This window comes from Eschscholzia californica, unplaced genomic scaffold (assembly GCF_041429995.1).
Source record: "Eschscholzia californica isolate CP2 unplaced genomic scaffold, dmEscCali1.0.p SCAF_6, whole genome shotgun sequence".
NCBI lineage: Eukaryota > Viridiplantae > Streptophyta > Magnoliopsida > Ranunculales > Papaveraceae > Eschscholzia > Eschscholzia californica.
This window is the reverse complement of record NW_028238483.1, coordinates 25,291,546-25,316,014: the sequence shown is the minus strand read 5'-3', so window position 1 is coordinate 25,316,014 and position 24,469 is coordinate 25,291,546. Positions and strand designations below refer to the sequence as shown.

The following is a 24,469-nucleotide window of genomic DNA, read 5'->3' as shown; positions in this document are numbered from 1 at the left end:
TAAATCAATTGACAATAATATAATTTTCTGATTTAATATGTTACTGGTCTCGAATGTTTTTGACGTGTGGTTTTCTTGTGAGTGTAACTCATATTCTTTTTGATCATGGGACATGAAAAATGTGAAGAGAGAGAGAAGAGATTTTAGTTTATAAAGGATGAAAAATGATAGAGAAAGCTACACAAATTGACCTACTCTAGATCTAAATTGGAAGTTGAAGGAGAGTCAGAGAGTCCAAACAAATATAAACAAAAGAAAAGACGCCGCTGCCGGGGATCGAACCCGGGTCACCCGCGTGACAGGCGGGGATCCAAACCAACATGGGATTGTCTTGGCTCCTCCACACATTGATTAGTCGCTTCCATAATACCGGATACCAAAGGTTAGAAGGGGAGAGAAATAGAGTGGTAGGAGAGTTTGCCCCAGGGTCCTTAACCATTCTTCGGTTAAGCGACAATCAATCCAATATTAGCCCATCAATCAACGATGCAGGTCCTAATTTGCTTTTAAAGATGTTAAGAACGATTTCGGACAGCAGGTTAGGCTCACCACTTTCTTGTAACTGGCTCACTTTCTTGTAACTGGCTCAGTTAAGTAGCCAATAAGGATTGGAATCTGGGTTAGACTTTAAGTTAGTGCCAGAAAAGTAGAACAAATATGAATATGAGTACATTAAAAGATCATAGTTCTTCTCGTCAGACCCAGAAATTTGATCTTCTGATATCTGCTGCCAACCCAAGAACAGTAAAAACTATATTTATACTGAAACTGAAGAAGAAACAGAATCAATTAAGAACTTCAAATATAAACCAAATTAAAAATGTATTACACTGCTCAGATCTGTTCTTCAAAAAATATAAATAAAATTGGATCTCAATCAATGTGGGTTTTGATATTGAAGACTTGAAATTCATAAAATGTCTGAATTACACCATCACAGTAAACATCGTGTAAATATCTTTTTCAATGGTTTTACATTTCTCTCCTAAATCTTTCATTCATAGGTTCACTATCTAGATAACGAAAAACAAAAACCAAATAAAAGAATTTTACTCGACAAGTAAACAAATACATCTTCTATCCTTAAAGGTGGCGCAAGGGAAAGAAACCAATCCCATTATCTTCTATATTTCTGCACCATAAAAATGAAGCCGAAAAAAAAAGAACAGACATAATTTAAGAAGCCGCAAACCAAACCTGGTTTAAATTACTTAGCCTTTGGTTCCGCCGAGTTCAATATCCTTAAGCGGAGCATTTTCAACTCCGTCCTTTAGTAGTCTAATTTCCTCCTCTGTTAAACTGTTTTTGGCATGAGAGAGGCTCGTGCTCTTAGCATTCGCTTGCTGCTTTTCAAGCTCCACTGCCCAACTATAGATTACCATGCCAAGAACAGCAACAGCCATTCCAAGTATGTTCTTCAAAGTTAGCTCGGAATCGAAAAGTATCCAACCCAATGTGAGCACACAGACTGTTTTCATGTGACCTAATACTTGAAAGGATGTCGCTGAGAAACGCCCAATGCATAGATATTGGCTCACGTTGCAGAACACCGCTAAAGAACATGACAGTAGTATGAAGAACTGCATTCATATACAAGTACGATTTAGGGTTTCCAGACATTATGGATGTAGAGATAATTGAGGTTAAAGAGAGGGAGAAAGAAAACTTACAATTACGCCAGATGATAATTTGTAGTTTGCTATAAATTGACCATTGAGGAAGTAGTCAATGAAAGGACCGAAAATAAGAAGAGAGAGGGCTTGAATAGGAGCTGTTTTACTTAGTAACTCAAAAGATCCAATTGAGTATTTCTTCTGTAATGATCCAATTGACTGTATTACAGGAATTTTCGATTAGAAACATGGTCGAAGATATGCAGCAAATTCAACAATAATATTTTAGTAGGCACGAAAAAAAGATGCATATATGCTTGCTAAGGTACAATCAATGCACCACAGATAGACAGTATATAAGAAGAGAGGACTTAAAGAAAAGACTCACAATTTGTTGCAATGATGTAGAAAGAACAGCCACACAAGCACAGATGAATCCCTTAGCATTAACTTTAACATCTGTTACCGTACAAACACCAACTCCAAGTACAACCACAAGCACAGACATCTTCACCTCCCTCGAATAATGTTTGCTGTGAATGATCCACTCCATCACACAAACCACTGGAATCATACTCAGCTTTGAAATCTAAACATATGAAACGGTGAATAAAACGACAAATCATTAATACCAAATATTGATGGGTTAAAAGAAGTACGGAAATGGGAAGATATATTTTTGTCAAGTAATATAGACCTGATAAAATCCGACGGAGTTTAACATGAGACTCAAATTCATCCCTGTGATTGACATATTCGCAACAATCGAAAACCATAGAAGCTCCCACAAGGGTACATGCTTCGACGCAGATAAACCAGTAGATTTTGAGACCAGACCCACCAATGCGGTCACGGCAAAGTGGAATCCAGTTAATGTTGTGGCTGGAGAAACAAACAAACATTGATTCGGAACATTAATCAAAGTTAAACAGCAAAAATCGTATATAACATCAAATAAAAGGGACACCAATCTGGGAATCGATCAAAGAAGTTGTTTCAATTTTCCAAAGAATGGGAACAAAATTAGACATGTTATCTCAAGCAGTTTGATGTCAATTACAGAAATTTAGAACAGCATAAACTAAGCATATAAGATTTGATAGCCCCGACAAAATTACAGACAAAAAAACGATCTTTTTAGGGAAAAACAAAACAAACATTGCTGAACTCAAAATAAACAACCCTAATTTGGTGAAATTGGCCACAGAGAGAACGAAAAACCAGTCCAGAATACAAATCGGATAGTCGAATCATAAGATTGAAGCTTACAAACACACAAATTTGAAGAACCGTATACTTCAATTACGTGTTGAATTGAAAAGTAATTTCAGATCCAAAAAATCAAATAAAACATGAGGGGATAACAAACAGGATCCAGATAATCTGTTATTGTTTATGTGAATTCAAAACAGAAGAACTAATTGAAATCATTGTCAATCAAGTAGATGATATCTCAGATCTGATTGATTTAAAGTAAGATAGAGAAAAAAGGAGACGAACCGAAGTTGAAAGCGTAACCGCTAGAAGACATGAGTTGTTTGTTAGCCATGATAATGCCAACGGAGCTAACAACGTTCATCGCCCAAGCACCAAAATTCGAAACGGCAGGTTTTTTCTCGTCGGCCATCTTTTCTTCAACGTAGTATTTCTCTCTCTCTCTAAAACCAGAGATCAAGAGATTGAGAGAGAGAAGATTGAAGGAAGTTGTTTTGGATTGAGGAAGATAGATGTGAAGGAGAAGGAGGAGTAGAAGAAGAGTTCACGCTTTAATTCCTGTTTTCTTCTTCTTCTTCTCTCTCTACCTTCCCACTCACTTTCTCTTCTTACACTCTTTTTCCCTCTATTAACGTAGTAACAATTTGGAAACTGACCTCTCACAAATATAAAAGCGAATCGGCCACTACTACTAATTCCACCTCACATTCTAACTCCTTATAGAAAACGAGGAAATATGAAAATCCAGGTCATTATTATCCCTTATTCTTGTTTCTTAACTCAATTCTCCTATTTGCCCCCATATTCATGACCAACTTCTCTTTTCTCCCCCTCATATTTTGACCACCTACAATTTTGACTCCCAAACAAAGTAGTAATTACATAGACTTTCATATAACTTTTTTCAGTTCCGATTTTACCCTCTTCCTGATTTATTGTTCTTATGTCGAAAAAAAAAGAGCTTCCGATTTATTTTACCCTCTTCGGGTTGGAGTGCATCTGACGGTCTCTTTTAGCATCACCGACCTCTTCCCCCTGTCTCTTTCTCTCTCTCTTCCTTCGTCTTGATGTAAAATGTGTTATTTTTTCGCAAATCGAAGAGTTTCCAAAGAGACTCGTTTGGAACGAAATGAAGAAGGTAGTAACAGAGATGAGGAGGGTGCGAAGATAAGGGTCGAGAAAGGAAGAGGGAAGTGCATAGAGGAAAAAAAGAGATGGAGAGATAACAGATTAGTCGGACCTCTCATGTTAGCCTACTTCTCCAGCTTTGAGAATATTAGCAGCCCTCCCTCTCTTTTGTCTCGGTCTCCTAATTTCTTTTTAAATAAAATTTAAATGATTTACCAATTTATTCTAATAATATAAGAGAGTAAATATGGAAAGCTAAGAACCCTGACTTCAAGGAATAACAACAATCTACGAATAAAGGGACAAATCTAGAGATTGGTTAAATATGAAGGTCAAAAGTGCTAGTTAGATACAACTTGGGGTTTACTAGGTATCACACCTCCTATACTGCAAGATATATTTTAAAAATTTATCCAAACTCGGACCCAAAATGAGAATCTCAAAATGAGAATCTCTTTGTAGATTTTGTGGTAATAATCTCTACCATAGACCGTGGAAGTCTTAAATTTGAACTTAAGTAGAAATTGCCAACAATTTTCTGACTAGTACATATTACGTATCTTTTTTGTTTTAACGGAGAAATATTAAAATCAGCATTACTAGCCAAAGAGGTTAAATATAAAAGCCGGTGGATCATTATACAATTCTTTAACATTAGGATGGTGGATCCCATGTTTGTTTTAAAAGGATAAGTAATTTTAATTTGAGTAAGTTTTGCTGTATCACAACAAAAATTTAGCTGTCCCACATGGGATGTTGATGACAATTATGTCTTGTCCTACCTTAAATTCATTTATGAAAAGTTCATCAAGTATCCGTTTATGAAAAACTGAGTCAAATTAGAACTAATAATCTTATTAAGATTCCGTTTCATTTATTAACTACTTAAAAATTGAAGTATTGAACAATTAATATTTGACTAACATTTTGAACTGGTTTCTGGAATATCATCATGAGTTTCATGACATTGAAATTTAGAATTTTCCTCCAATCAAATCAAAAGTTCCATAAATAAGTGAAATTGAGGATGTAAAAAACTCCCATAAGCATCAATTAACGGCTACATGGGTTTGGAGTTGGCTTCGGTTGCATATAGTTGGCTGTGTGGTGCATTTTTTGTTGAAATAGATCTGGAGAAATTGATCACCAAATTATTTAGACAATTATGTAGTGTTTGTTTTTTGTATGTTAGATATGGAGGGTGATTGGGAGTATGAATTGTCTGAGTCAGATTACAAAAACTTTGTTTTTATTTGTCTGCTTAAATAGTGTATTGATATTTGGAGTCTATTTGAGTTTAGACTAATTAAATAAATTGTGGTTTTGGATCTTAATATACATTAGGTGGTCAGTTCGCCCAAATAAGTGGTCCGATGTTAGGTGCGTTTAGCTTACCCTACATTGGAGGAAGGTTTTACGGGAGGTCTCGGTCAGGGCAGTCGAATCGTTGGCCTTAGTGCTTCACTTGGACCACAAGTTGGTTGAATTTTATTTGGTTTAGAGCAACTGGGTTGATTTGTTCAACAAAGGGTTGTTTCTCATAGTTGATAAAAACGTAACTGCGTGTGGTTTGAAAGAAACATTCAACTAGTTTAAATACTTTAATAATCCTCTTAAGAATTCTGTATATTAAAATTGTCAACAGTTCTTTATTAAAGTGGTTATCAAATTGGTTTCCACCCTCTAGATCTCGAGTTCGAGACATAGACGCATATATTACCTTTTACAAAAAAATTCTCTACCTTCAAGTCTATATGTTCGTGAGATTTTGTATTCTATTTCTTTATACAACTTTTACTCCCACCCAAGAAACTTAAACTTAATAATTATCTCTAAAAGTATGCCTTCAAGAAGTAAATGCCCAAATCAATTATCTATATATCTTTACATTCGATCAACACTTGGTTGGTAGAGAAACACACAAAATCCTATGAGAATGGAGAAATACCTAACATACTTGTCATCAAGAATATTACCGAAAAAAACTAATTTTGTTTCTCGCATGGAAATTAACCTAAAGATGACCCACCGTCCTCAACGACTTTGCCCTCCTTTCGTAAGATTTTCTTGCATTATAAATAAATTTTTATTAATTCATGATTTAAAATGTACCGACACAGAAGGGTGCAATGCTCTTTACTAAGTCTTCCGAGTCGAAATTTTGATAAGTATCATTACTTATTCCTTTCCATGGAATGAAGTTTCAAGTCACACTCAAGCTAAAGAAATAGGCATGGAAAATGAGACCACTTTTTTTTTTTTTGTTGAGACTAAAAATGAGACCACTTGCTCTACATATTCTGTACTTCTCTAATGTGTACTTTGGTTTTTGCCATACATGTTTAAAGCAAATTCCTCAAGTCTAACAAAAATGACATCAACTTGAATCCAACCCTCAAAGGCTCAACTACAACACCATTTTTTGGTAATGCATGAAAAGTGGATTGTCACGGCACCAAAGTGGCCTAATGTTTATTTTTCATTTGGTTTAGATCCTTCATCCTTGCATAGTATGTGAATTATTTGGTAGGATCGATCCATATTATTTTGTAGGCTACAATTATGTCATGTATTCATTCATATGATTTTGCCGTAGAAATAGACTTTTTTTTTTCATTTTATTCTGAAGAATTTTATTGAGACTCACAAATTCACATTTGACGACCGTTTAAACCAAGTTTGTTTAGCATTTGGAAAGCTTAATTGCAGTATTTATAGTTGATTTTGAAGTTACAGGATTACCTTTTTTTTTTTTTTGAAGTGTGACTATTCTCACAGATACCAACTAGAATTAAAAAGACACTTCACTCTAGAATTAATAGGAGTACTTAAGCACGTGCGACCAATTAAAGGTAAACGCCACATGCATTGGTTGGTTGTTCACTCATGATATAGACTGATTTAAATAGTAGTAACTCTCAAGGTATCCTTCTAGAGGAAGATTCCTATACTGATGTATAGTTAATTAGTTATAGTAGTATCCAGGAATATTCCACAAGTAATCTGGCACGCCACATTAGACCGTATGGTATTATATATGGTAGGACCAAATGCAACTCTTTTTTTCATTTAGTCGGACCTCAAATTTTGACTTTTGGTTAATAGTTGGTCTAATAGTCTGAAAATTTCTATCTGATCTTCACTTATATCCGAAAATTAAGATGCACGTATAAATAGTTTTGAATATTATATGTGAATACCGATGTATTTGTATCTAACTAAAATTATATAAATTATTATGTATTCGTGTATATACTACACATAAAGTAACTATATTATTATATTTCATATAACGGGAGATTTTATAAGTAATGCAAAATTGTTAAAGGCAAGTTTGTTAAAGGCGGTCTCTAAAATGGTTAAAGGCAATGTACACATAGGAGGCAATGTCTTCTTAATTTTGACTTAACGGCACAATTGATGTCGTTAAGTCGTTGTCAACCGGCAATTTCCGGCCCTCGACGTCCATAGCGTCGGCCGCTTCTTCTTCCTTTTTCTCCTGTTCTTTTTCCTTATCTTTCTACTATCTCTCTCTAAACTCTCTGACGGGGGCGCCCTTTCGCAAAGGTTTCAGAAACCGGATCTTTAAGGAAGAAAGGAAAGAACGCAAATCAATAACGAAGAAGAGTAAGGAAGAAAGGCGCATTGGTAATGGTAACCCTACCTAACTCGACAATCAAGATCTCGTGTTCATAAATTCCCACAAATTTAATTGGCATTAGAAAGGGACCACCACAAATGACAAAAAGGGAAGCCTCTATTATTAGTAATGAAAACCTTCCATACTCCATCAATATTTATTGTATTCATTCAGAATAAGAATTAGACAACCCTAATATTCTTTTCTTCTGCTTGACCTTTCTTGTTAAGATTAATGGAGAATCTTCCAATAAAATACATAGAGACAGAAAGAGAGACAAGTTCATGTGAGGCTGAAACATTGATATTGAGGAAAGTTTATAGAGAGGAGAAACGAGGAGAAGAAGGAACAGAGATCGCCGACGGGAGTTGCCGGTCCAACTCCGCCCGTCAACTTTTTGCTGGAAGAAGAGAAAGGGAAGAGGTGGGTGATAAACACTTCAAAATTTAGGCATTTGCTCTGACCATACTTAGTCAACTTATTTTGACTAAGTTTTGGGGTACAAAACTCATTATCTTTAACATGTTTGAGTGTTGCCTATAAAACTTCCCTCGTACAAAATATAGTCAAGAATTGAGGGCATCATAAAAGAAATGGGGTATATGATCCAAGTAGAAGGGTTTTCGTTTTTGAGCACCTGGTTCAACTTAGGACGGTGGATTATGCGGAAATATGTGCGTATTATATCATAGAGAAAATGATCAGAAAATCTAATTTTTATCACGAAATACAAGATTAGTCATGACTCCAGCCAAAAATGAGTAATTAGTTCAAACTTTGTTATAGACCAAGCTTACTTTTAAATAAATTTATTGGAGAAAAAAATCATAATTAATTGGAGGGCCAAACAAATTTTTTCCAAACCAAATACCATATATTTGGTGGAATTCTTTGAAAATCCGTGAGTTTCTGTAAATTTCTATAATGCATTATAATTCTTCATAACGTATAATGAACAGCCTAATAGCAGACCTTCTTTATATGAACATTTGTAATGTAGTTTGAACAATCATAATGCAATATGAAAAAAAAACTATATATGTTTAACTCGAATACAAAATTGTGTTTTTTTCCAAACTACCTTTTTCAAGAAGATGATATAAATAAATAAATATATAGTATATATATTTTGTGTTTGAGGTCAGAAAAGAAAAAGGGTTAGTAAACTCAAATGGACATTGCCTTGCCTTCTTTACTTGCCATCACTCTAACCAAATTATGGATTATCTCTAGCTAAAATATGCTATAAAATGCTTTTTAGAAGCGTTGGCTTTAACAACAAACTAAATTACCTATAAAACTTCCAATAAGGGGATTGTGTTGGGTTGTGTTGTGTTTGTATAACCTTTGGATAGTTGGATGTGTATCACTTTAGTAGCTCTGTATAAAATTTCCCATTTTAAGTTGTACGTTGGGCTCCAAACATTTGACCATCAGATTCAGTTGGGCTCCATTCCTTTCCCAGTAAACATTTTAAGCCCACTATTGTCCTTTCTCAACTATGTAAATTAACAAAAATAAATAAAAATAATCAACAATTGGTTGCCCAAGCGGTCCAATGTGTTGACATATACTCTAAAATCCTGGAGGTCCCATGTTCGTTTATTGAAATTAGGTTATTAAGGTATAAATAATGTTGTTGGGCTTTTAGGCCATAGTTTAGTTGGGTTGTAGGCTCGTTCTTTGTAAGAGTTTGAATTCGACAGTTTCGTGTTTATCACATCTTTGATGTATCAATATTATTTCCTGATTCACGAATTAAAGTACAATCCAACTTATGAATTTCACAATGGAGACTCCAAAATGAGTTTAAGTACGATTTGGGTTCAAATTTTACATCATTGTACAGAAAACATGAGAGTTAAAATTCTTTAGTTCTTTATAGATATCAACACATAAATGTTGAACTTAATATCCAAACTATACTATCCTAGTGTATTTTGTTTCTGAATGATTCTCATGTTCCTCTATTTGAGGTTCCTTGACTTTTGCCCATGCATCCCTAACTTAGGAAGTTCCTAAAATGTGCCCCAACTACCAAAACTGCTAAACAATACACCTTCCAATATGATCACATTTGTTTGGTTGCACTGGAGCATATGTTGACCATGGTGAGCATCGATTGAGTGTGTCGTTCCTCCCAGATCCAGACGAAATTCCAGTGGAAAGAATTCTATTTTTCGCGGGAAGAGAGAGAGAGAAAAAAAAAAAGATAAAGGAATTGGTGACAGTGGAAAGAGTGAAGAGGTTTTTCTTTTTCTTTAAAGTAAATTATTAAATTTCATAGTGGCCAGTTAAAGATTTCCTAGGTCGAAAAATGAGAAGAAAATGAAGTTGAGGATTGGGAAAGATGAGGTAGAGTGGGAGTGAAGTGGAGCAGAGGCGGGAGCATGCTTCTGAAAAATGTTTTGTAAAAAATGAATTATATAAATGATCATATAATCATAGTGCTAGTTCACATTTATTTTGGAAAAAAAAAATAGAATTTTGACTAAACTACAAAATCATTGTATCATTAGATCCATATCCAGGGCCGTGCCTGAGAATCCGGGGGCCCGGTGCCAAATTTTTTAGATGGCCCCCCTTGTATAAGCAAACGTAAAATCTAAATTTTTGTACGCATTCGGTTGCTTTTGTGTATGTCAAGGTTGTGGCTAACTTTTTCATCTCACACATTAAATTATAGTTTAGTTATGAATGATAATGAGAGTTTGGATAGAGATTCATATGATAGAAAGAATGAGAAATTTTAGAGAGGAGAAAAAAAATAAAAAGAAAGTTATGTGTCAAAGAACAAATTGCGTTGTGATAAAAATTATAGAAATATCATGTCGCAAGAGAGACTGAGAGAAAGGAGATTTGTGATAGTTAGAGAATAGTTTTGTTGTCCTTATTGGCTTTGGGATGAAAATACTACATCTTATACCATTTTTTTTTTGTTGACATGTATATTATACCACTTGAATCATTGGCCATTAACATTTCAATGTGACCTCTTCCAAAGAAATTAAGAGAAAGTGCTACCGGTAGCACTCGAACCCAAGACCTCTAGCCCAAGAGATGAACGGTGCACCAGCTGAACTACTTCACAACTCATGCTAATCCTATAGCCTTACCGGTTTAATAGGGTTAATAGATGGCCAAAAACTTGAAAATGGCCCTTTGTGGTGGGGGGCCCTGTGAGGGCGCACGGCCCGCACCCCCCACTGCACGGCCCTGTCCATATCTATCTTTTATACAAAATATACATTATTGGGTTTAATACTAATTGGAATCTTTGTACGAAAAAAATTCAAAAAGTATTTTAGTATGAAAGAAGAAATATACACAAGAATCAAACCTTAAAATAGTGAAGAACTTTATTTATGATATACTTGTTGATGTTAATAGTTGTGGATGTTAATATAACAACTAGTTTAAAAAAACTAAATATTGCTAGTAAGGACTTTTTTTTTTGTTGAAAGTGCTAGTAAGGACTTGAAACCTCATGGATATAAACGTCTTATCTTACCAACTAGGCTGTTGAAGTCTCTCATAAAAAAAAAAAAACTAGGCTGTTGAAGTCTTTAGCAAAAGAACTCAACGCTAAGTATAAGTCAGGTGGAAGACTCGAGCTGCATTGTAAAGAAGGCAACACAAGGTAGAAGTTACAAGTGGGAAGACCCGGGCTGCAACCTGGCTTAGCCCTCCTGTAACTCCGCCCCTGAAGTGGAGGAGAGAAAAAGATACGGGGTAGACAATATAAAAAAACTAGAGTTACAAATATGCCATAAGGGTATGAATTGAAAGTTTGAAAAAGAAAACCGAAGGACAGACAACTATTACTATACTAGATATTTTTGACATTGGACATCAAAAGTAATCTTTTTTTTTTTTTTTTTTTTTTTTGTTAAGGAGACATCAAAAGTAATCACATTTACATACCAATGATACATCATGAATATGTTATGAAATAACATCATGAACTGAATGACCACTTTAACCACCATCATTAAGATATTTTGGATTCTAAAAGTTATTTAAAGATCTTAAAGTCATCCTAGAGTTAAAAGTCCATCTAATTTTATCTTTACTTTATTTATTGTTATAGTTAAGTAATATCAAATTTGATGATAAACTGTACCAAAATTCGATTATAGACTTCATGAGGGCCAAAAAATCCTATTGACTTCACGGACTTTAGAAGGGGCGGCACCTATGCTCCAAAGACTGGTGAACATATTTAACTCTAGGTTTAACACTCATGTTCCCAAAAAATAAAAACACCCATGTTCCCAAATATTTTAGTAGTTATTTTTTGGTCAGCAGGATGAAAGTTTACAATAAAACACCCAAAAAAATCCTATACAGTATTTAAATAAAAATAAAATATAATAAGTTGGTAAATGAGATAAGAAGAATCAGAGGAAAATACGGGAGGAGAAAGTTTCCTCCGGTGGTAAATAGATGACTATCCCTTTTTTCTCTCTTTACTTTTCCAATTATCTTTTTCTTTTTCACCCTCATATTTTCTTCTTTCCCCTCTGATTTTTAATTTTCAATCTTTACTTCTCTCCTTACAATACAGAGATTTCCAGATTCCACAAGAAAATGTATAATTTAGAGAGAGATAAATAGATTTCATCTTTGTCTTTTGGTTGCTTTTTTTGAATAGTTGAGTCAGTTTTTTTTTTTAAATAAAAACGAAATCAGTCAGATAGGTGTTTGTTAAAAATCCTTATAATTGGGAACTAAAACAAACTTCTAAATTTCTATAAAGCACATAAAACCTCCCCAAGATTCCATCTCTCTCTCTCTCTCTCTCTTTCTTTCTATCTCTCTAAAAACCATATAACCAAGAACCTATTTTTGGTAGATTTCTCAGTAATTTCTAACTGGGAAGGTTTCTGTATTTGTCTCTGTTTTACCAAAAGAACAATCAATGATGGGTTAAAGAATTTTGAATTATCAGAATCTGAAAAACTTGATTTTGGAGAAAGAAGAAAAGTTACCTCTCTGTTTTTCTATTTTGTTTATTTGCAATGGGTGCTGCTTGTGTTCGACCAATGCAAGATCATATCAATGGAAATCAATCCAAACCCTTGTCTTTAACGTCGAGAAATCGCTCGCTCGACTTGCAATTAACAAGGAATGCAAGAACTGTAAGATTCTTCGTTTTCTGTTTTTTTCTTTTCGAGTTTTTATGATTCTTCTAGTCTATACCATTGATCATGTCGGATGTTCTTTCGTTCCGATGATAACCGGTAACTTACCCGCGAATCTGTATCTATAACTGTAAAAGAATTGAAATGGTTGGTGATTCCTGCAGGAAATCTCATGAAAACTTGTTAATGAACTTCATTCAGATTAGCAATTTCTAATCATTTTTTAGGAAGAAAATCAATCTTAAAGGGATCTAGTAAATTAAAATAAACATGATAATTCCAACTCAATTATGATGAACCATATATATATATAACGGTTTTTTTGCCACATTATTTATATTGATTTGGAAACAAATTCGATTTTCTTATCTTATACAAGAATTGCTGGTGAATTGTAGAACTTAATTTTGAAGTTTTACTACTTGATCTAAACGATCTCCTTGTCTTCATCGTGTACATTGTTTGATGTATTGCTCTTCTTGCATGCATGATACTAACTGTTGCTTGTTTTTTCACTTTTGTGTACAGAGGGGGCGGCGGTCAGAGAGCCATAATGCATCATCCTCATCTAGTCGAGGTTGGGGATTTGTTCGGAAGTTGCAGTCTGAGTACCTAAGGAAGTCCGCAGTACAAACCACACGCCAGCAGCAGCAGCAGCAGCAGCAGCCACAACCCCAACCCCAACATCAACAGCAGCAACAACGACGACAAGAGCAACAACGACAACATCAAGTACAGGAAGAGCAACAACGACAAGAGCAACAACAGAGACAACAACAACAACAACAACAACAACAACAACAACAACAACAACAACAGCAGCAACAGCAACAACAACTACAACAACAGCAGCAGCAGCAACAACAAGAACAAGTCGCCTCGGTAATTCCTAGTAGGAGTGCTAATCGAGCACCATATGAACCATCTCATATCCTCAAACGTCGCAATAACAAAATTGTCTCGTTAGATAGTACATTTGAAACTCCGCCAACTTCACCGAAGGAAAAGAAAACAAGTGCCTCGTATGATCCACTTCCTATTGATGATGACGATTTCTGCCCGACATGTCTCGAGGGTAAGTCTCCACTAATAAAATCTTATTCTTATAATTTGACCATGTAGGAGAAACAAGAAATATTTGCTAAAGTAAAAATCTGCTAGCGATGTGCATAAATGAACTAAATGGTGTCAAATGGGAGAACTATTGTCATTTAGCTTGTGTTTGATAGCAACGAAATATTTTCATGAAAATGTTTCATCTCCATGAGTTCCATGGAAGTGGCAAAGAATTGTATTCCATGGAATTGTTTAAAAACCACAATTTTGTCATGATTTTTGAGGTAATGGGACCACAATTCCATGGAAATAAAATTGCAACCACACAATGGAAACTAAAACTACAAGTTTCCAATCTAAGTGAGAGCTATCAAACACAACCTTATTTCTGAATTACATCAACAATTAAGTAGATGGCATTAACATTATAGTGCAGTAAAAGTAAAAAATAAAATTAGCATTGAAAATCGATAAATTTATGTAGTTTCAGCCCCAAAAAGTTATGACAATGCCAGGAATAGGATATATAAGAAACTAGATTGCTACATTAGCCTGCAATTATAATGAATATATGCAGAATGCACCAACTAATACCTATCTGTTTCTTTTTGCAGGTTATGAGGAAGAGAATCCGAAAATACTCACCAAATGCAAACATCACTATCACTTGGGTTGCATCCTCGAATGGATGGAGAGAAGTGCAACTTGCCCTATATGTGATCAGGTTTTTACTCTGACATTGACCCGAGTATTTGTTTTATATCTTTTAAGTTTGATCTACAAATGAATTCCTTAAGACATGATTAAAGATGCTGACTTGAAACTTCTTGTTATCGACTCTTGCTCAGGTAATGATCATTGAAGAAGTCAGCGATATTACAGAAGTTGGCTCAGGCTCAACAACTTGTTAAGAGAATATTTCGATCCTTACAAAATAACCAGATGGCTAATTCGTCAGTCTTTGTGAAAAGCAATTTTGATCCTTTAGACATTTATCAGTTTCATATAACACAAAACTCGGTTCGCAACATAACGTGCATACTAGTTTATGACATGGGTATTGGTTTGAAATATTCAGAGTACATAAATTTCATTTGTTAGGTATCAATCTTCTTTTTTCATAGTTTGATGTAAAATGCAGCCCTCTATGAGCTGTTTCATTAACATTATTTGGAATGGTAGATAAAAGAAGAAAAGAAAAAGGAGATCATGGAACAAACAATGAAACAGGATGTTCATTGTTCAAATACTTTGACAACCTCCAATCATGTCTTAAAAACTTACTATGTTTTTCATGATGTGATTTGGCCAATTAACGAAACAACTGTGATGGTCTGCCCGACCACTATCTGGGCCGAATCCTGGCTGGGATATGTGGCTGGTCAGGATTTGGAGAAAAATAGTGTTTTGCTTTCTCTCTAAAAGTCCTGACCAGAGTCATATCCGACCGGGTTAGAGGTCAGACGAAGAGTCATTTTTCTTAACAAAAATATTATCCTTAATATCCATGACTGATCAAATGAATTATATTCCTTAATCTATGACTTTAGAGAACAATGTGATCGTTTTGTTGGCATTAAGTTTATCAAGTGGCAGTTGTAAAAAAACACCTCTTGGTGGGAACTATGAATAAATTAAGATAGCTACAAATTTGAAGTAATGACATTAGTACCAGACCCGTGGAAGGCCCAGTGCGGACAGGGCGCTCGCACTGGGCCTCCCAATGTTGGGGGTCCATTTTTTTGATATTTAAGAGACATATAGTTAAAGCTTACATATCATAACATGAAGTTTCTTAGCTCAGTTGGTAACTCTTCTTGTGATCCATGTAGTCCCCTGGCCAGCAAACTATGTTTTTTGTTTACTTTTTTGGAGACTACAATTGTTAATTAAATCTATCTCTTCTCCATCACACTTTTTTAACTCTTAGTCTTTGTCATATTTAATTATTTGTAAACCAAATGTTCAACATGATATTATATTAAAATACATACAGTTAGTATGAGTTTAACATTTCATTGTGTTATTTTTAGTTATAAACGTAAAATCTAAGATATAGTAAACAAATTTTTTTTGTTCACAAGTGACTGTGAATTCTTAGACTCGATTTTCTATAACAAATGAAATGATTTTTTTTCTTTAACTATTTCATCGAAATATATTGAGATTCATTACGATTTTCATCTATCTCTTATTAAATTATCTTGTATTCTTGTATTAACATTTATCAGTAGAAAGGCCCAGATCAAATTTGGCACAGGGCCCCCCAAATTCCCAGTCACGACCCTGGTTAGTACATGTAAAATGGTGACAGTTAACCTTATTCAATTTTCTCACTAAATTGAGTAAGTACAACACTAGGTTGACATAAGTTTTCTAGACTCCGTATGTCATAAATCATTTTACCATTCATTATTTAACATTTATACTACTACATTTTTTGAATATACAAGTGAAAAGGTTAACTTTTATGAACATAAAAATCCATGAATGAGGGATATACATTCGAAGATGAATTTAAAAAATGCAATTACAAAGTTAGGAACTTGATGTTAGATGAAGAGTGTGAAGAAACCGGATCTGTTTTTTTGCCCATTTGGGCAACCAAACGGAGTCCAAATCAAGATGAAGACAGACCATTCGATTTGTCTCGTCGAGCTCTTGAATTTAGACATAAAGTTTGTCAAAATTCGATTTCGTATGAATGAGTTATCATTGATTTACTTGGGGAATACATAACGATAACTACAACGTATAGTTTTATTAGTAGTATCGTGTTGGATAAATAAGGAAAGTTTTACATCCTTATATAGACTTTTTCCACATACTAATAATAGATTCTTTGAGACGTGCAAACCACGCATGGCGTGGGCATATAGGGCGCTTTAGAGGCTAGGAGATGTAAGCAACAAATCTCATAGATCCGTTGGGATCTAACGGTAGGCATAGTTCGACTAAGAGGTACCATCTTTAATTAGATAGGATATCCTCGACTCGGATATTTGTTACATCTAATTTTCATTTTAATATCACTGTTTTCATCTCTTTCAATTAGTTTAAAGAAGATAATTCTTTCTCTGATTTATCAGATTGAAAAAAAACTAAAGTGGTTGAACTTTGTTTTTTTTAAACAGAAAGAATAAGAATTATTATATTAAAAAAGAACCAGGGATCCAACAGAATGATCTCTTGCAAGAGAAGAGACTTTGCTCTATTAACCGCACCAAATCAGATACATAAGTGTTCTTCAAGATCTTGGAGTTGATTGAGCAAATTCGAACGATTCTTATGTAGCTGCTATAGTAGTTCCTGAATCAGATACCGATCTTTCCCCCTCTCTAAACCGAGTCGAACTAATAACTTATCCCTCTCAATAACACCATAAAGACGTGTACACAACGTGATCGATAGTATCAAGATCATTGTGTAAAACATAACTACCTTTAGATGCAGCATGAGAAATATAGCTAAGTTGTTTATCGACGAAGTTGGAGAAAAGTGAACAAAACCAAGAGCTCAAAAGCTTGATCACATTGAAGTTGAGAGAGAAGAGAATAATGAGGAAGGGTTTCCAGGAGAGATAAGAGGAGACTAACCTAATCGAATTCCGCCTATGCTTTGATGACGGATGGAACAGAGGCCACAAGTATCTTCAGTTTTATCAAAGTAAACAGAGAGGAGAGAAATGAGATTCGTAGGTTTAGCTCTTTGAAGAGATTCAATAACTATATCCCTATTTGGTTGAAGCACTAGTGAAATTAGGTTATATTTTGAACTCAATTGTTTATCTCATTTCTTGTTTTGATTGATTAATTCTAAATGTTTGGATATTATGAATGAATGTTTAATCAATATTTTGTGTTGATTTATAATTTTGTGTATTGATTCATTTTTTGATACCTATGGTTTGTTCAATCAAAAAATAATTTTGTTTGAAAATTTGAATTGGTTAAATATAGAAACATATGGTTTGTAAGAGTTCTGATTTATTTAGGATTTTGATACGTAACCTATTTATACAACTTTGTATAATAATGCAAAGAGGTGACGGTAGTAATGCAAAAGATAAGTTATTTAGGTAAATTTAAATTCTTTTGATACTTTAAGTGGATGAAGTGGTAGTATTTGATACTTTAGGTGGATGACTTTTACTTCTTTCGATCCTTTTGAAAACACTTGCTTATGGTTGATATTGTTTTTTCGTACTTAGATACTTAAACAAATGAATGTTATGGATGTTTACTTTTTATTTTTAAATCAATTTGTGTTTTCAACAAAAAAATATATCAATTTGTGTGTGAACCAATGAAATTTTGTGGTCGATTATATGTATGAGTGTTATTAGGGAAATCTAAGTTTAAGATATTAGTATTTGGATGACAAAGTTAGTCAGTTAAGTCATGCCCAAACTCAAAAAAAAATCAAAATAGTGCCCTGAAACATCACTCGGTACTTATGTTTTCCCTTTTTTACAAAACATAAACCTAATTACAAAAAATAGAAAGCCTAGTTACAAATAGAGAAATAAAATAAGGGGTATTTCCTAAATGGCTCCTAACTTATGACCAGCTTCCCGCATAACCCCCTAATTTATCAAAAATACCTAGATGGCTCCTCTTTGGCATTACCTTCAATTGACTGTTAGTCTTTTTTAACTTTTCGAAAACGCCTTTTTGTAATTACCACATAATCAACTCTCTTTCTCTCTCTCTAAAAGTTTCGTCTCTCACCCTTCATCTCTTTTTCTTCCCAAAATTTTCTCTCTCCGAAAATATCATCAAATTTATTACAAATCTTGAAAAAGAATATAGATCTTAAAACTCAGTTGTTACTTCTTTGAAACCAGATGTTTGCATTTACTAAACCCTACATTGTCAAAATCATCACCAAATGTCCTACTACTTTCTACCGATCCCCATAAAACCATAAAACCCAAATTCGATTTTTACCGACTTTGTGGGTCTTTCTAGACTTGATCTTACTATTGTTCAAGGTTAAAACTTGTTCTACTAATACAAATGGCGTGTAACATTGAGCTTTAGCAAGTTCAATATGTGTCTGAAACCCAAATCTCAAGTTACCTAATGATCCGACCATGTCTAGTTTCAGTAATTGCTGAAAGATTTAAAGAGATTGTGGAGGAACGACAAATGTTCAAAACTGAAATTAAAGGAATAACAAGTGTTTTCAGAGAGACAAAGAAATAGGGTTTTTGTAGTATTGTTGTCCCAAGATGACCTTAAGGCAAACCTTCTTTTCAAATTCTGACTTGTTTTGAAAGTTGAAAACATGACAAAAACACACAAAACAACTTAAATTAATCATTTTAGATTTCAGATTTACAAGAAAACGTACGGGACTTTAGCCACCAAATCTTTTGGTGTCAAAACCTATTTGACAGTGGGATTTCACACAGGATTCTCTCTCTTGATGAGAGAGCAGAATCTGACCACTCGATCTGACGCCAAAGGGGGAGGGGCCCTTAATTCAAATTAAGGGGCCAACGCCCCCCCCCCCCCCCCCCCCCCCCACCATCTCTCCCTTGGAGTAAGGGAGGGTTGGGGTTAGGGGAAGGAGAAAGAGAGTTGTATTTATAGAGAAAAAAAAGTTGATAAAAAATATAATATGGTGGTTGGAAGGGTAACAAAGAGATAAATTCAAAATTCAAATTTATGGGTCCGAGACCTCTCACCCTTAGAGTTGATTTTGAGGGGCTGAGCTGAGGCCCTTAAATTTGAATGAAAAAGTGAAAATAAAGGCCCGGGATCGCTCACCCTTGGACTTGCTCTACTAGTTGTTGACATTTAAAATATGAGTCTACTAGCATGAAATTGTCGGGGATTAGGGAACACTCCGACAAAAGAAACACTTTCTCAGTTCCTGCTTTCTATTAGACCTGATTTACTTTTTCTTTCTGAAACTCGTTTACGTTCCACTGTTCCTCTTAATTTTGTTAATAAAGTTGGTCTGACCAACCGTAATGATGTTCCCCCTATTGGCTATAGTGGAGGTCATTTACTTTGTTGGTCTGATAATATAGACCTGAATGTACATTATAGTTCTCCTAATCTTATTCATACCACCATTACTATGTCTAACTCTACCCAATCTTGGGACCTTCTATGCATCTATGGTCCCCCTAGACTTCATGACAGATCTCCCTTTTGGAATTCGGTCCTTACCCTCATAAATTCGATTACAAATCCGATCTGTTGTATGGGAGATCTAAACGTTTTAACATCTCCAAACGAAAAATACGGAGGTTCTAATAACATTCCTTTTCTTTCACAGTTTCAGTCTTTTATAAACAACGCTGGATTATTGGATATTGGTTTCAATGGACCAGGATACACATGGACAAACAGCAAAGCACATCACCATCTAACGAAAGAGAGATTGGACAGGGTTTTCTGTAATACTCCATGGTTGTCAATTTATCCAGAAGCGGGACAATTTCATTTACCGAGGTATAATAGCGACCAGGCTCCAATATTACTAAAACTTAAAGTGCAAGGTCCACCTATAACGGCGTCCTCAAAATTTGAAGTCTACTGGACAAAACACACCAATTACTAAGGTATATTCGAGGAATCTTGGAATAAAGAAGAAGGACCATTCCATTCAAAAATTACCAACGTCAAGGATTCCATATTAGAATGGAGCAAAAATACATTTCATGTGGTGAAAAATAGGTTGAGGATTTTAAGGAAACGTTTGCTAAACTTACAAAAAATGGATTCGTCTGAAAACATATTGCTTGTGGAAAATAATATCCAAGAAGAAATCATTCAACTCGAAGAACTACAAAGATCGAAAGCGGAACAACGGGCAAAATCTAAATAGACTCAGAACGGAGACAGAAATACCAAAGCATTTCACTCGGCGATGACATAAAGACGGTTTAAAAATAGAATTCAGAGTATTACCACTCAGACAGGAGAACAAATATATGATCAAAATTCTATTGCCAAAGAACTTATCGATTATTTTCATAATCTGTTCACTTCTTGTTCCGTGGGTCCAATCCCGACGGAAGTTTTGCATGCTTTCAAGGTACTATCGACTGAATCTTTGAACGACATCGCAAGAACTCCTTCATTCGAGGAGATAAAGGTGGTTGTGATGCATATGGGGTCTCTACAAAGTGCTGGACCAGACGGATTCCCGTGTTTCTTTTTCCAACATAATTGGGACATTATCGGACAGGAACTGGTGGACTATATTCAGGAAATCTTTAGAACAGGTTGTATTCCTCCGTCTCTCAATTTCACAACCATTGCCTTAATCCCCAAATGCAAGAATCCGAGTTTCGCCTCGGATTACAGACCTATACCCCTTTGCAATACATTATACAAATTCATCACAAAAATAGTGGCAAATAGAATCCGACCATACCTAGAACAGTGCATCTCCTGGACTCAAAATGCTTTTGTTCCGGAAAGACAAATTATTGATAATATAGTTATCACTCAGGAATTGTTTCATTCCATGAAAAACTCCAAAGCTAAAAAGGGTCATTTTTGTCTGAAAATGGTCATGGCCAAAGCTTATGATAGAGTCAACTGGACTTTTCTTGAAACAGTCCAAAAAGCCACTGGTTTCAATGGTATTATGTTGAATTTAATCATGTCTTGTGTCACCACATCTACTTTTAGCATTAAGATTAACGGTCAGGTACTTGGCAATTTTCAGGCCTCTAGAGGCCTTAGGCAGGGTGCCCTTTGTCCCCTTACCTGTTCATTCTAACCTCTCAAGCTCTCTCACTCATTATTTCTCATTATGAAAACCAACATTTGTACATAAGTTACAAGATCAATCATTCTAGCCCTAGCATTTCCCATCTTCTATTTGCTGACGATTTAATACTATTTGGTAAAGCAAATATCGACAATTTAAAGGCTGTTAAAGATATGATGACGTCCTACTCGAATTTTTCAGGTCAAGCTGCCAACTATACAAAGTCCTCCTTATTCTTCAGCACTAGGGTCTCTCAGCAAACAAAAGCAATATTCACATCCGAACTACAAGCTCCAATAATGACAGATGACGCCAAATATCTAGGCTCCATGTTACTCAAGCCGAGAAACAGAATCAAAAGTCAAAAATGGTTAATAGACAAGTACCAATTAGCTTTATCTGGGTGGAAACAGAAATTTATAACACAAGCAGGAAGAATGTACTAATAAAATCAGTGTTAAATTCCTACTGCACGTATTCATTCAGTTATCAATCGATTCCCCAAGGAATCATACAGCAATTGGAAAAGCATCAACGTAACTTCTGGTGGGGTCATAATGAGAATGAAAGGAAGATCCATTTCTTACAATGGGATATTATCTCTTCGCCAAAAATCAATGGTGGATTAGGGATCAGGTCTTTGACAGAAGTAAATGAAGCACTTATAGGAAAACTTATATGGAGATTATTAACAAATCCCAATGCAATGTGGACAAAAATCATAAAAGCCAAATATTTCAAGTCAGATGATTTTTGGTCTTCTCCTAAACCTTATTCATCATCACCATTATGGTCGGCTATAATCAGTGCTAGGCCTACAATGAAAAACAATTGCTTATGGCTAGTTGGTGATGGATCGTCCATTAAAATCAAGTTTGATCCTTGGATACTAGAGTTGGAAGATTTTAAACCAAATATGACAAATCAACTACCTCAAAACATTTTATGGGTCTCTGATCTTCTACTCTATAACCCTAAGAGATGGAATAACCAACTCCTGATGAGGTACTTCACTCCCAACACAGTCAGGGCTATACAGAGAATTCATATTAATGAGGAATTTTCAATTGATAGACTAGTGTGGATGAAAACAAAGAATGAGAAATTCAACCCCAAAATTTACTATAAGGAAATAAAAAAGTTACCTTCATTACCAACAAGATTAGAGTTGTTCCCTTGGAAACGTTTCTGGCAAAAATCGATAATGAATCCGAAGATCCAAACTTTTATTTGGAAGCTTATTCATGATGGATTAGCAACTAAATGTAATATAGGAAAAAGAGTTCATGATTTACCTCAACTTTGTATGATTTGTGAGATGGGGGAAATAGAAAATATAGGTCATCTATTTGGCTCCTGTTCAAAGTTCAAAGATTTAATCAGATCTACTGGAGATCAGTCCATTCAGCAACTTCTCGAAGATCCGGTTGAAAACCTAAAGAACCTACTTATAAAAGGAAGGGAGGAGATAATTTATGGCTTACCTATACATCACTCCTATGGGAATGGTGGAAAACCAGAAATGCCTTCATCTTCAACAACAAACCCGTTGATGTTACTCGTTGCTGGGTTTCTACGAAGATTTCTCTTAGTTCCTGATGCACCCGAAAAGGTTGCACACCCAAGCGGAGGTATCAAGTAGTAATCCGGCAAGGCCGGGATCGATCCAAGGATAGGAAGGTAGTTTGGATATCGAAGGGTCTTATCCCTCGGTCTAGATATTAAAGGCTAACTTAGACTAAAAAGGAAAGAAACAAGATAAAAGTGGGAGGTTTTTGATGAATAAGCAAGCAATAAAGAAGAAAACAAGCAAAATTACACTAAACAATCAAAGTAAATGGGCAAGAGAGATTCGAGAGAAGTGTCGGAGGAGTAAGAGTCGGGAGGTAACAAGAGTCGGGTGCTAAATAAGTGAGAGAGGTGTCGAACCGAGAATCCGATAATGATAAACCTACAACTATGTATGGTCCGATCTAATGTTCAAAGTATAACCGATGTTCGACTCCTAAGGTGATGTCTATAAGCACTACGTATATCCGGAGATCATACTTAGTCAAACAAACATCATAATCGGTTAATCCCGAGTCAACGAAAGTGTTGTCTAGTCGCCTAACTATGTGAAGTGCATGACAAAACACATGAAAATATGACTTAGACTACGATCGATATCGAATACTTCGTTTCGTCTATTAACTATGTGAAGTGCTTGACAAGACACATGAAAATACGATCAAAACGATAATCGAATTAAGTGAACATCAATTCATAATCAAAACATCAAATCATATTAAACATAATCACGAATTCATCACAATTCATCTCATATAATCGATACACTAAAGTTAGCTAAAGATGGTGATTGAATAAGAAATGGAGAGAAAATGATGAGAGAATCCCCCTTTTTCGATGTGGTTCGAGGCTAAGATCGTCGGAAAATATGAGTCTTTAAGGTTCAGCCGATCTCCCCTTAGCAAATTCTGGGTTCCCCATAGCGACCACCATCATCTTCTCCATTTAGAACACAACCTCCATTAAAGTTAAACCCTAGCTTTCTCTCTCTAGCAATTTCAAGTCCAAAACCAAATCAAACCACATGAGAAGCAAGCCAAGATGATGGGGAACAAAAGCCCTAAAGTTTCCGGCCAAGAAAGTGGCCGGAAACCCTAGAAAATTCCGGCCGAGAGTTGAAGATTCTGGCCAAGATTGAGGTCTTGCCGGATCCCAAGCTACTGTCCCGAGCTGCTTCTTCTTGTTCCGAGCTGTTTCTGTCCCGTGCTATCCGTCCCGAGCTGGTCGCATTCCATCTTGGGAGAACAAATCCCGAGCTGCTCCAATGGAGCTCGGGCTGCTGCCTTGCGTCTGGAGCTGCTGTGAAGAACGGCCCGTGCTAGCCTGTTGCTTGCTGTTCCGGTCTTGTTGCTCCTCTCGGTTTTCCT

At 35.3% G+C, this 24,469-nt stretch overlaps 2 protein-coding genes across 2 annotated transcripts; one reads left to right on the top strand and one right to left on the bottom strand.

Moving 5' to 3' along the window:
• Nucleotides 1-873: 873 nt before the first annotated feature.
• On the bottom strand, nt 874-3,579 carry LOC147532856 (UDP-rhamnose/UDP-galactose transporter 1-like). The gene is made up of 5 exons (XM_086646419.1): nt 3,114-3,579; nt 2,311-2,495; nt 2,002-2,202; nt 1,671-1,832; nt 874-1,580 (listed from the first exon to the last, which is right to left on the bottom strand). Exons 1-5 carry the CDS (start codon nt 3,238-3,240, stop codon nt 1,212-1,214), a joined length of 1,044 nt encoding a protein of 347 aa, XP_086502545.1. The 5' UTR covers nt 3,241-3,579; the 3' UTR covers nt 874-1,211.
• An 8,438-nt stretch (nt 3,580-12,017) lies between these two features.
• On the top strand, nt 12,018-14,998 carry LOC147532855 (uncharacterized). The gene is made up of 4 exons (XM_086650985.1): nt 12,018-12,737; nt 13,269-13,815; nt 14,411-14,520; nt 14,645-14,998. The coding sequence occupies exons 1-4, from the start codon at nt 12,618-12,620 to the stop codon at nt 14,705-14,707; spliced, it is 840 nt and encodes a 279-aa protein (XP_086507111.1). The 5' UTR covers nt 12,018-12,617; the 3' UTR covers nt 14,708-14,998.
• The last annotated feature ends 9,471 nt before the right edge of the window (nt 14,999-24,469 follow it).

Excerpts from the sequence above, each read along its gene's own strand:
- LOC147532856 (XM_086646419.1), bottom strand. The coding sequence starts at position 3,240 with ATGGCCGACGAGAAAAAACCTGCCGTTTCGAATTTTGGTGCTTGGGCG. Across the intron at positions 2,496-3,113 it reads CGGTTACGCTTTCAACTTCG|CCACAACATTAACTGGATTC; the intron begins GTTCGTCTCCTT and ends TTGTTTCTCCAG. Across the intron at positions 1,833-2,001 it reads CTACATCATTGCAACAAATT|TCAATTGGATCATTACAGAA; the intron begins GTGAGTCTTTTC and ends CCTGTAATACAG.
- LOC147532855 (XM_086650985.1), top strand. The coding sequence starts at position 12,618 with ATGGGTGCTGCTTGTGTTCGACCAATGCAAGATCATATCAATGGAAAT. Across the intron at positions 12,738-13,268 it reads TAACAAGGAATGCAAGAACT|AGGGGGCGGCGGTCAGAGAG; the intron begins GTAAGATTCTTC and ends TTTTGTGTACAG. Across the intron at positions 13,816-14,410 it reads CTGCCCGACATGTCTCGAGG|GTTATGAGGAAGAGAATCCG; the intron begins GTAAGTCTCCAC and ends TTCTTTTTGCAG.